General features: G+C 41.2%; 1 protein-coding gene across 2 annotated transcripts in view; it reads left to right on the forward strand.

The window, feature by feature from the left end:
- Positions 1–12,554, forward strand: part of larp1 (La ribonucleoprotein 1, translational regulator) — a 62,989-nt gene that overhangs the window by 40,796 nt on the left and 9,639 nt on the right. Inside the window, exons 7-14 of one of the 2 annotated variants that reach the window (XM_030068389.1) lie at positions 2,271–2,423; positions 5,256–5,418; positions 6,214–6,358; positions 7,323–7,497; positions 8,018–8,178; positions 8,491–8,580; positions 8,817–9,143; positions 11,803–11,926. In XM_030068389.1, coding sequence (XP_029924249.1) covers positions 2,271–2,423; positions 5,256–5,418; positions 6,214–6,358; positions 7,323–7,497; positions 8,018–8,178; positions 8,491–8,580; positions 8,817–9,143; positions 11,803–11,926 — 1,338 coding nt within the window. The remainder of the gene's footprint in view (positions 1–2,270; positions 2,424–5,255; positions 5,419–6,213; positions 6,359–7,322; positions 7,498–8,017; positions 8,179–8,490; positions 8,581–8,816; positions 9,144–11,802; positions 11,927–12,554) is intronic. The other variant, XM_030068390.1, reaches the window with a different exon arrangement.

The following is a 12,554-nucleotide window of genomic DNA, read 5'->3' on the forward strand; positions in this document are numbered from 1 at the left end:
GAACCTCAGTAAGCCACGTTTCATGCAAAAATTTGATGAGGACATGACTTGATGCCTTCTTTCTTCTAAATGCTGTCTCCTTAGACCCTATTTTTCATTTTGGCTGCAGTCTACATAATCACTCTGAGCCACAGCATGGCTGTGTGTGTTGAGTTTACTAGGGTGCCAGGAAGGGCACTGTAAAACGTCAGAGACAGTAAAATACCCGCGACAAAGTTTTGGGAAGTATTTGCGATTGCCATCTAACGGACACTATGTGTAATGTGGAAAACCTCACCCAACTGGAAGTGTGTGCAAGCTTTAAAAGCCCAGAGTTATTTGCTAATGCCGTTGGTCTCAGATGACCCATGTGTGACAGAAGATGTTGATTTCGGATTATGAATCAATATTGCTGCATTTATAGTCAGAGATTTATTGCTGCATGCTACTGAATTTGGATGGTAATGCTTATAAGTGCAGAGATGTAGTGCATGACTCAGCAGCAGGATGTGGAGTGATGACTGTTATGTGAAAAAATGTGTGTGTGTGTGTGTGTGTGTGTGTGTGTGTGTGTGTGTGTGTGTGTGTGTGTGTGTGTGTGTGTGTGTGTGTGTGTGTGTGTGTGTGTGTGTGTGTGTGCTACTTCTGCTTTGATATCTAACCAGATCCTCTAACATTTATTTTTAAAAAGCCTCAACTTCAGATGCACATAGTAGAAGTGACCTAGTTTGTCACATTCATTGAGGAAACGAAATGTAGCAGGAAACTAACCATCACTGTACAGGATAAATGGAGTTAGAGTCACAGCTGGCTGAGTAACCCAGTAATACGACTGGGTTCTGCTCCAGTTATTCACTGTGCTTCCTTGGTGGTGTCCATATGTCAATTTTTCTCTCTCTCTCTCTCTCTCTCTCTCTCTCTCTCTCTCTCTCTCTCTCTCTCTCTCTCTCTCTCTCTCCCCCTATTGTTATTATTACAAGCTAAAGTAACTCAGAAGCTACAAATAATAAAAAAAAAAAATGTCCTGCTGGAATATCTGCAGTAACTACATAATATTATGGCAAGCCATTTACTATTTAATTTTAACATTCAGTCGCTACACTGGGTGTGTATTGCAGATATCCGAAATTCAGTTCTTCCTAGTAAAAAAGAACAGATATCCACGTCATTCTTCCTTGGACAAATGACATCAGTTTTGCAATTCATGTGTATGGGGTTTGTCCTTACAGGTCAGCAGACCAGTTGTCCGCAGTTCACATTGCTAATATGCTCAAATTAATTATAACTAATCATAATTCCACTTCAAGATATCTGTAAAATATCAACATTGTCCTTTTTAGATATTGTAAATCAAGTTTCAGTCAGAATAATGTTACAGCTATTTTGAACTGGAATTTTAACTAGCCAAAATGACACTGTAGATGTCTCAAAATGGAATTACGACTGGTCATAATTTAATTATACAGGGTTTCCTCTAGGATTTTTTGAAACTGTGGGGGTGGGCTTCAGCATCGTTGACCCCCCATTTCTTGCCCTTTTCTCTCCCTCTGCGAGCGCGCTGCAGACAGTAATCAAACAGGCGGGTGATGACTCCGGTGTTCATTTTTCAAAATAAAGTTAATTGCAGTGTTATGTACCATTTCATGATATTTAAATTATCATTTCAAACGGATTATAATAAATATATTTGCGCAGAAAAGGCTAGATAGCCTATATATATGTATATATATATATATATATATGATTTTAAAATTGTTTTAACATCTGGAAAAAAAAAAAAATCATTCCGAAGGTGTGGCGGCTTTTATTTTGCCGTGGCGGTGCGCCACAATGAATTACATGTAGCGGAAACCCTGAATAGATATCTGAAACAGTGATTACGGTTAGTACTAATTCAGTTGCTCATATCTGCAGTTCACTTTGTGCATATCTACAGCTGAATTGTGGGTATCTGAAATTGAAAGCCCAATAAACATGAACGGCAAAAGTGACATCATTTGTCCTATGTCATTGTGGAAATCTCAGATAGTTTGTTTGACTGGTCAGAACTACAGATATCTCTAATTGCTGTTTTGACCAGTCAGAATGAAGTTGTGGATATCTTGAGTGTATATTATGATTATTCAAAATTGCATTGCCATAGAGCATCGTCTTTTCGTCATGAGATGTTGTTATTTTGGTATTGTACGCAGAAAACACAGACCTCACAGTGTGTGTGGCCAATCAGCATTTGCAGTTGAACCAAGCCAGGAAGTCAGCATGAAGGATTTTTTTTGTTTGTTTCTTTCTAGACTGGCACAGTCAGAAGTACGAGCGCGAGTGGCGCGACGACCACGACGAGGTGTCAAGTGTGAAGAGCGAGGGGGCGCCGTTCCGCGGCGGGTTCAGAGGTCGCGGACGTGGAAGAGGAAGAGGCCGAGGACGGGGTAGAGGTGGTGGCAGAGGTATGTGTTAATTTACACACAGAAATACACAAGGAGCTGTATGAAAAACATATTTTTTGTCTTGATGGCACTGACATATTGGCATCTATCTATCTATCTATCTATCTGTCTATATATCTATATCTATATATGTGTATATATAGAGATAGATAGATAGATATATAGATATAGATAGATAGATATAGATATAGATATATATGGACAGAAGGATAGTTCAAGAAACATAGGCTATGAATTATACATTTTTTTACAAATCACCAAGCTTAAAGTTATTGTTTCAATGTACTGCAACCCAAAACCTTAATTTTGACAACTGTGCTGATGTTGTGTCGGGCAGATGGAACATCCTGTTTACACTGACCACATGTGCTGTTGAAGTGATGAGTTTCTCATGTCTCTTCTCTGACTAAACACCAATGGAGAGAAGTTACACACCTCTGATCTCAGCATTGACACAAAATATACAAACACACACGCCCACTTACAAATTAGCATCATCATTCTTTTCTTTGCTTTGGCCCAAACAGAGATTTACCACGACTTGAGCAGTAGCAGAACATTTAGCTTCATTCGCCCATAGATTTAATCACGACCTCGACAAAAATGTCTTGGCCGGATCTTTCATCAAAGCCAGATGTGAGAAAGAGCATATCTCTAGCAGTGTGTGTGTGGGGGGGGTCTAAAAAACAAAGAACCTCATTTGTTAGATAAAAATATCACATTGCCATCTGTTCAACTATAAGCGCTGTTTTCTTTGTGGGGTGAACCCCCTGACAGAAAATCAGAGCTGCATTTTTTTTTCTCAAAGCTATGGAAGGAATTAAATACATCACCTTTTTTGTTTTGTTTTGTTTAAATTCATAACAAATTACAAAAAACAAAAAAGTTGAGAATAATACCCTCACACTGCACACAGCTTGCCTTTGAAGCAGACTGTGTATGTTATTAAAGATCGGTAATATTACCAACCTCCAGTATCTAGTCAGTTCTGTTAAACACTAAGTGAAAATTGTGCGTCATTTAAAAACGGAGGTGTGGAATTTTAAAGTGAAATTATAAAATGTATGTGCTGTCTGTGTTTCATGGTTTGAGACTTTTTGAATAAGTCTGGCAGGAAGAACTACAGGCAGTTTAAAACAGTGTTGAATGTTTTTTTACTCACTGTTTGACCTTGTACTGGTATGAATCCTGCCTTAGACTAACTCTGGCTGGGGTGAACTGGCTTTGCCTTGATAACTGTGTGTTTCTGACCCTGATCCGGCCTCCTGTGAGGCTACAGTAAAAACAAAGCTGTGGAATAACAACCAGAGTGTGTTGGCATGAGGCAAGGCCTTGAATCCCTCCAGGCCTGGGATCCAGGGGGGCGGCAGACTTCCCCAAGGCCTGTTGGTTTTGGCGAAGCTCCCTTCACCTCTCTCTCTCTCTCTCTCTCTATCCCTGTTGCTCTCATTCCACTCTGCTCTGTTATATATTTGTTCTCTTACCATCCATGTTTCATTTTATCACTGTCAAATTTTTCTGTCTCCTCCCTCCTAACTGCCCCCTCCCCAGGCTGTTAGAAGGAACTCTGCCAACTTTTTTAATTTTCAGAGAGCGACGGAGGGAAAGATGATAGAGGAAACGGAGTGAAAAATGAAGCAAGAGAAACAATGAGATGTGGAAATGAGAGGAATGGACTGAGAAGAAAAAATAGAGCAAAAAATGAAGAGAAGTTGAGAAATAAAAGTTGGAGGCAAAGTAAAAGGAAAAAAAGGAGCAAATTTGGAACCCCGCCCTCCTCCTCCCTCCCACAGCGATATATAAGCTTGGCGTAGTTTTTAGTTTTACGGCGCTCCCTTCTTCTCCAGGACACGCTGTAACTTTCAGCAGCCTGAGAATCCCCCCAGAGGAAGTTATAGTTAATGCTGGGCAGATGAACTTCATCTTTTTTTTTTATTTACTTTGTGTGCACTTGTGCTGAAACACACTCAGCTACACACACACACACAGTTGTGTTAATGCACTTGCAAGGACCCTCACTGACTGCATTCACTCCTTAATTCTGTTTTTTTCCCCCATATTTTTATGTCAGCATATTTCCATATTTTATATTCAATAATACTTTCTATTACTGACTTACTACTGACAAAGAAACCTACCTTACACAGCCCGTTAAATTGTTTCTGATTCCACCACTAATGTCTAACTAGAACCTTTCCATAAACTATAGCTCCTCCTAATTTTAATCATAACCAAAAACACAAATACTGACCCTAAAAATAAGCCCTGCATGCCACAGCATTGCTGTCACTTTGGAGGATTTTCTTCCTCGCTCTACCCCTGTGAGGGCATTGTGTCCTCATAAGTACAGAAATACAAGAACACATACAGGAACACACCCACCGGGATTCACATCTCACCAGGATCCAGCTGTGCTGCAAACTGCCTGCGCGCCTGTGCAGTGCAGCGTGTGGATTAGAAAGGCTTTTATGATTTTCCTGTCCTGTCTCTGTCTCCATCTCTGTCTTTTGTTCTCAGTCTCCTCTTTACACTGAACATGGAAATATGGCTGACATTCTCTCCAAAATTTTATTTCATATAAATTTGGCCTGTAGGGGCTTTGTGTATCCAATATATCCTAGCAGACAATGTTTGTGTCTTTAATCCACTGGAGAATATTCTGTGCAAAAATGCTAAAATGTATAACAGCCAGATAAGAACAAAGAGGAATATCAGGAAAACATGGTCTCAGTGAGGGCGTAGATCCATTTACAAATTATACAAGTGCCACGCACTGCAAATGCTAGATGCCATGTAACTGTTTGTCTAACTGACTGATTCTGTTTTATCAAGGCCACTATGACTACCACTACGGCTACAAGGCCTACGATATGAAAGATGGTGCCTATGGCCAGAAGTACAACAACACAGTGACCTACTACTACGACAATATGAGCAGCAATGACCTTTACTCCGTCGATCAGGACCTGCTCAAAGACTACATCAAGAGGCAGATGTAAGTTCAGCATTGCTCTTTCAGGGATGTGATCAGGACAACATAAAAAGCTGAAGACGGTGGTGCTTTTTAGAAACGGCTGTCTGAAAACACTTCAATTGAAGCCCTTGGCTGTCTGAAATCATAAATTGAAGTCTCGTGGAAAAAAACTCTAAAATATAGAAGCACTCAAAAATCGCACTGCCCACACTACGGTTTTGTGCTTGTGGTCCTCAAACTGCAAACCTGAAGTCCCACTTTTAGCTTTAAGGTGGTTTTCTGTCACAATTTGGCTCCTGAAGATGTGTGTGTTGCAACAGTTGTCACTGGCACCTGAGCTTAACGGTTGCTGTGAGCAGAAGTGCTCTCTTCAGTTTAACAAAGTATGAAGTTACTCAGAGACTTTGATCTTTGGTTGGAAATACCATCTGTTATTGATTAGGGGTTCCTCGGAAAGTATCTAGCTACTTCCAAACCAGTGTCTGTTTCCAATATGAGCAGTTTCTCTAATGTTTTCACTCTGAATTGTCCCATTCCCTCCCTTCCTGTGTTCTTCGTCCCACTCTGAATCTGATCGTGTCCATAGTAATGACATTTGTTATTAACTCAAACAAGAAACTGTTCACACTAAAAGCTAAAAAATATTAAATGATTTGCTTTTCAATTAGAGAAGGTAGGAAAGGTAAGAATAAGGCAGATCACAGCAGAGACAGTCAGGGTACATCTGGTTACAGAGTTATGAGTCTGTGCTATGACACCTATTTGTCAGGAGATTTTGTTCATCATGCCTTTTTTATTCTCTGCATCCCCCTGCAGTGAGTACTATTTCAGCCTGGACAACCTGGAGCGAGACTTCTTCCTGCGGAGGAAGATGGACCAGGATGGCTTCCTTCCCATCGGACTCATTGCCAGTTTCCACAGGGTGCAGGCCCTCACCACCGACGTCAACCTCATTCTGGATGTAAATAATGCTCTCATTGCCTCCCAGATTCTTACTGTAAAAGCGACCTCACTTTCTTTGGAGGATGGATAAAGCATTCGTGACTTGTGAACTGGGAGATTTCTTTCCTCCACACTAAATTTCAATTCCCATCATTTATAACCAGACAGAGTAAAACCTCACTGTAAGCCTGGGTTGAAAAACAACATACGTATCCTTTTAAGGACAATCAAAGACAGCACACATTGTGAGTTGTAAGTAATATCAAAGTGCCGATGTTTTCAACCCAAAGTTAATGGAATTTTCTAAGATTTTGAGAAATTGCCCCATTAACATTAGGGACGATAACATAAACACCAAAATCATCCAGTTTCCCCCCCTAAGCATAAATTATAGTCCTATATAGTGAATACTATGTAGTGTACTATAGTATTTCAAAATTAAGAAAGTTGAAATTTGTAGCAGCTCTGAAATCAAAAGTTTATCATAACTCATGCAGTAAAGTGCAGTGTAGGACTAGGTGATTTATCAATATTCAGTTTTAGATATCATAACACTGTGATGTGGTGCTGTATAGCTGGTGTCTTGTCCTGGTTTTAAAGGCGCCATTACAGTAAAGGGATGCAGTTTTCCAGACAGACTGTTCTAGTTAGTCTGGTATTTACGTTTACCTGCTTGGTCATCATATCCACATTATTAATATGTGTTTATCATATATCTTGTGTATAAATCTCTGATGAAAGCACCAGTGGTCATCTCCACAGTATTGTCACAGTATCACTATATGTTTGATTTTGTCCGACTCACCTAGCTGTAATATAAAACATTTGACCAACAAGGCCAGTCTCCCAACAACTTGGTATATTCCTTGAACTAATCTCTAAATGTCACTAAGTGTCAGTGTCATGCTTCATGCAGAGCTCGCGTTTCTTGTATGAGACACACAAACAAACCAAAGCACCATGTCTTTGCCCACCTCTGCCAGGCTTTGAAGGACAGCAAGGAGGTGGAGCTGATAGACATGAAGATCCGCCGCAAGGTGGAGCCAGAGAAGTGGCCTCTGCCGGGCCTGAGCGTACCCGACCACAGCCAGACCGACTTCTCCCAGCTCATCAACTGCCCTGAGTTCGTCCCGCGACAGATGATTGAGCAGTCTGCAAGTAAGCACTTGAAGTTAAGCAGAGGGCAGGTTTATCTGCTCCTCAGTAGTCAAACTAGAGATGGAGCAATAAAACAGCAAGTCGGCCTATTGCTAGGTCATTTATTTGTCAAATTGCCCAAAAAACACATTTCCATGGCATAACTGTCCATTTATAAAAATGTTTTTCGGTTGATATATATTATAGTTATTGAATTTAATCATCCATCCAGTGGTTTCACTGGGGCCACACTTGGGTAAATCGCTCCTGAAGAAACAAAGCATAAACTGTGGTTACATGGATTTAGTGTGACTGCAATACTACAATTACTTGTCACATCTCATCTCCACTGGCCCTGGTGGCTTCACAGGCCGGCATGCCTGTCATGTTTCATATGTCGCTCTCCCAAAGTTTTTTTTTTTTTTTTGTTTTTTTTCCCCTGCCTCTGTCCACTGCACAGTAGTAAATGTGATGATGCATAAGAAACAGATTGCTAAAAATATATAACAATCTAACAATCTTATTCTGTTTCTGCTGCAAGATTCCCCCAGAGCCGCCACACCGGTACAGACAAAGACAGAGCCAGACACATCTAACCTGAAGACCATGCCCAAGGGCCTGTCCGCCAGCCTCCCAGACCTGGACTCAGAGTCTTGGATAGAGGTTAAGAAGAGACCCAGACCCTCCCCAGCCAGACCCAAGGTCAGTAGAGAGAAAGCAAACTACATGCCGAATGATATGTGTTTCAGGAAGAGAGTCGACCAAAGTAATGGGCCTTAGAGATGTCTGTAGTTCTGAAGTCACTGACTGTATTATATCAGTGATTATTTATGATTTCCCCCTGTGGCCTTCTCTTCGTGTTAAATCTTTACTTTCCACATGCGTATCCATCTGTCTGTTCATCAATCTGTCCATCCTCTTTCCACCTCCTCTTCCTCCTCCTCCTCTCCCTCTTCCGTCCTCTTCCTTGGCCAGTGTTGTTTAACTGATGTGTAGATGCCCTTGTTGTTGCAGCAGCAGCAGAAAGAAAAGGAAGACTTGTCTCGCTCCCCAGTGCCCCAGTCTGGGCCATCGCCTTCCCCCGCCGCCGCCACAGCCAATAAGGTGTGTAAGCAAATATGCAGGAACCTGCTGAAACAATTCCTATTATTCATAATTATAATTTTCTCCAAACTATTTCTACATACTTGGAACATAGAGACCCTAAAACCTGCCTCATGTTCATACTTCATTTCCCCCATAGAAATAAATAACAGATGGTGACTAATGACATCTGGTGGTCAAAAGGTAAAACATGTTCAAGTGATTAATGAGTTCTGAATACTTTTTCACCCTCACAGGATGGAGCAGAGCAGGATGAACCGGAGGAGCTCGACTTCATGTTCGACGAGGAGATGGAGCAGATGGATGGACGCCGCAACACCTTCACCGACTGGTCCGACGAGGACTCTGACTGCGAGATCGATGACCGCGACGTCAACAAGATCCTGATTGTGACGCAGACGCCACCGTACCTGAGGAAGCACCCGGGAGGCGACCGCACAGGGCAGCACACATCCCGCTCCAAACTGACCAGCGAGCTGGTCAAAGTGATCAACGACGGTCTCTACTACTACGAGCAGGACCTGTGGGATGATACATACGAACCCGAGTATGCCACCATCAAGGTGAGGTCATGCTACCCAGCTGACATATGAGTGGTGGTTCATTCATAACAAGGCTGATTTGCATTTGTCGACTACATGTAGTTGTGATTTCAACATTGTTGAGACACTGGGTTGCTCTTCTGCATCTGACACTGTTTTTGTCTTCCTGTGGATGGGCCAAGCAAAAGGAAACTATCACTTAGTATTATTTAGTGTGCACATTCTTAACTGTCACTCAGCAAAATCCTTATCATACCAGGAATTTATTTCACAAGGTGACCTTATACATCTATAAACCCCATGGTAGCTAATTGTCAATAAGATTTGGTCACTTTTCATGTGTGAACTTTACCTGGGAGCCATTTTACAGCCATTAGAGTGAGGTTACATTAGGTAAACTTGGACATTACTTAACCATCATTACAGCGAGACCTATAAGCAAGCAATATAGCAATTTTAATACATAATTGAGATTATTTACTTATTTATTTAGTTAGTTAGTGTGTGTTTGTAGGTGAAGTAGTCCTTCAGAACCTTCATTATAATCTAGTTGAGGTCAGGTCCTACTACTAATTCTATTCTAACTGTTAACTACTGTTTTAACTACTAATTTAAAACTTCTAATCTAACATTTTGTCTTGACTCAAACTGGTGTTGCTCTGGAAATCATGTCTGTATAGTGGCTATGTAATCTGTGTACTGACTTCTCAGGATTATAACTACTGCTCCGATGTACCGACTGCTCAGTACATCTTACATCTTTCTCTCGAAATAACATTCCTGTTATATCTACCACAGTTTCCATTCATGTATCCATTCAGTTCAGGTACTAGTGTTTCCCCTACCTTTTGAAATGAAGACACAAACCCACTTAAAGGACATAATTGGTTTTGGTTTCAAAAGCCTTTCCAACCTGCCTGGAAACATGTTTAGTGGCAACACTGAGTCACACAGCACAGCCATTACAGGTAAAGTCAAGGTGGCCTTTTCTGACAGCTTCCATGTTATGTATACTGTCATATTGGAGGTGTTTCTGCCCAAGGCTGGATGATGTGTAGATATATTATTCTTTAGTTAGAGCTGTTTCTGGATATGGCAAAGCCCACACAACAGAAAGCTCCTGTCTAGGAGAGGGGATCTTTATTTGGGGTGTGTTTTGTTGTCACCACTGCCCATTGTGGTATTGTTGTGCTCTTTGTGGGGCCTTCACGTGCTCCCTGGCATACGTCCAGTGGCGTGTGGAACAGAGGGGGCTTTTTTTTTTTATAAATAAACCCACGACGAGGCCTCGGCCCGTGGGGTCTAGTGGACGAGCTTCTTGGGGGAACAAAGATGGACGCTCAAAGATCAGAGGACACTTGGTTCAGTGTGGAGGAAAGAGTGAGTTGCATCTTGTGAGCCTGGTGAAATGATCAGTGTACGCTAAGCTCGCTGTATATTAGTAGAAGCGGATGTTGTGGTAGTATCCAATTTAAGTAGTGTTGTTGTCATAGTAGGAGTAATTTTTGCGATAATACACTGCTGCCAGGAGTTTTGAGCTGTTGGTTTCCAGATGGTGTCGGCTTTGAGGAACATTCAGGGCATTTGTGGACTTTTTGGTGTGTCTGCTCGTGTTAGTCCTGTTTTAGTCAGTTTTTAGCTGGTGTACTCGTGTGGAGAGCCTAACGTTAGAGAAACATGAAGTTGAAAAGCATGATATTGGCAGTAATGTGTTGCTGCTGTATCTCCGTCTCCAAACTCTTCCAGAAAAGGTTTGTCACTGACGAATGGGTTTTTTACACTTACTTTTTGTTTGCATTTTATTACATAAGCAGCCCTTTGAGACTGTAAACAGAGTGGGCTCTAAATAAACCTGAACTTTAGAATTGTTATTATTTATTTATTTATTGCAGCACTTTTTGCGTGCATATTGTAAAGACCTGTTTCTCTTATAGCCAAATCAGGGAGCAAAGCAATACATATTTTTTGTACACTTCCTTCCATTTTTTTATTGAATTTTCTGTGGAACAAATCCATGTTTTTATATTCTGTAATACAGCAAAATTTTGTGAGATCAGTTCTGTTGGATCAATAACAATAAATAGGTTTTCACACTTGGTAGCTGTCAGGCTGCTTATTAGGCAGGGTCAGACAAATATTGCCAGGTTGAAAGGCGGAGAAGGGCTATTTTTATTTCTGAGATGTATTTTCCTCCTCTCTCACTTTATTGTACAAACGGATTTGACCAAAACATTATCCAACATGGACATGGAAGCGTCATCAGCAGCTATATAATTTCTTTATTTGGGCTATGTACCCAGAAGGTAATATATTTCCTCAGTGCTCCATGTCAACCCACGATTCATTTTGTTCCTGTGTTGCTAACTGCAAGTTGCCAATGTTACCGAGATGCGTGTTTCTGTTACTAATGATGAGTCTACTACACGCACCTGAGCTACAGGAGCTGCTTCAGTCCAAAATGCACGGTGCTTCCTGTTGTTGGGTCAGATATTGGTCGGTTCACGTTTACACCACAAACGAACCGCTCCAAAACACGCTAAATAGCTGATCAGCCTTCCATTGTTCACTGACATATTGCACAGGACTGAAGCATTATACTCATCAGCCAGATTACAATGACACTCCCACCATTTCGAATGCTGTCATTAATGCTTCTTCCTTGATGTTCTTGGTTTTGCAGCAAGAGGTGGAGAACTTCAAGAAGGTCCACCTGATCAGTCGCGAACAGTTTGACTGCCTGACCCCCGAACCCCCTGTTGATCCCAACCAGGAAGTTCCTCCAGGACCCCCACGGCCCCAACAGAGTAAGGACACAGAGACACACAGACTCACATGAATACCAACAGGGACGCATTAGTTTCTCCAGTACTTGTTCATTAGACCAAGCAATCTTTCTTTTACGTAAACCAGGTCAAACCTACAGGGTCACTTATTTAATGCACCTCAGTTAATGGCACTATAGTCTCAAGGACTAATGGAAACCAGCTTTTCTGTCTCTGTTGTTCAGGTGGAAATAGCTGTGTGACCTAACACTACACATTAGCAGATCAACTATAACGAGCCCTGTGACTCAGAGCTTGCCTAATAATGAACAAAAGACTGCTAGTGAAGCTGTGACATTAGATCGACCCCTTTACTGAGTCTGAAGAGCTGTATTCCAGGATGACTTACCCAGGATTTAAAAATAATGAAATAAATAATTTGATGTCTGTATTGGCAAAATCATTTCTAGGCTGAAAGCAAAGCACGTTGAGTCTTTATTAACACTGCAGAGCATCTTAAGGTTGGTTACAAAATGCTGTGGTCTGAAGATAGAATTGTTAATGCCTTTAAAATGCTGGCTTTTCAGGTAGTGTTATTTTCTAAAAAAGCTTTTGTCAACTTTTGCAATGACAATTTTATTTAAAGGATTTAGTCAGTCATCTGTTGACG

This window comes from Myripristis murdjan, chromosome 14, assembly GCF_902150065.1.
Source record: "Myripristis murdjan chromosome 14, fMyrMur1.1, whole genome shotgun sequence".
Taxonomy (NCBI): domain Eukaryota; kingdom Metazoa; phylum Chordata; class Actinopteri; order Holocentriformes; family Holocentridae; genus Myripristis; species Myripristis murdjan.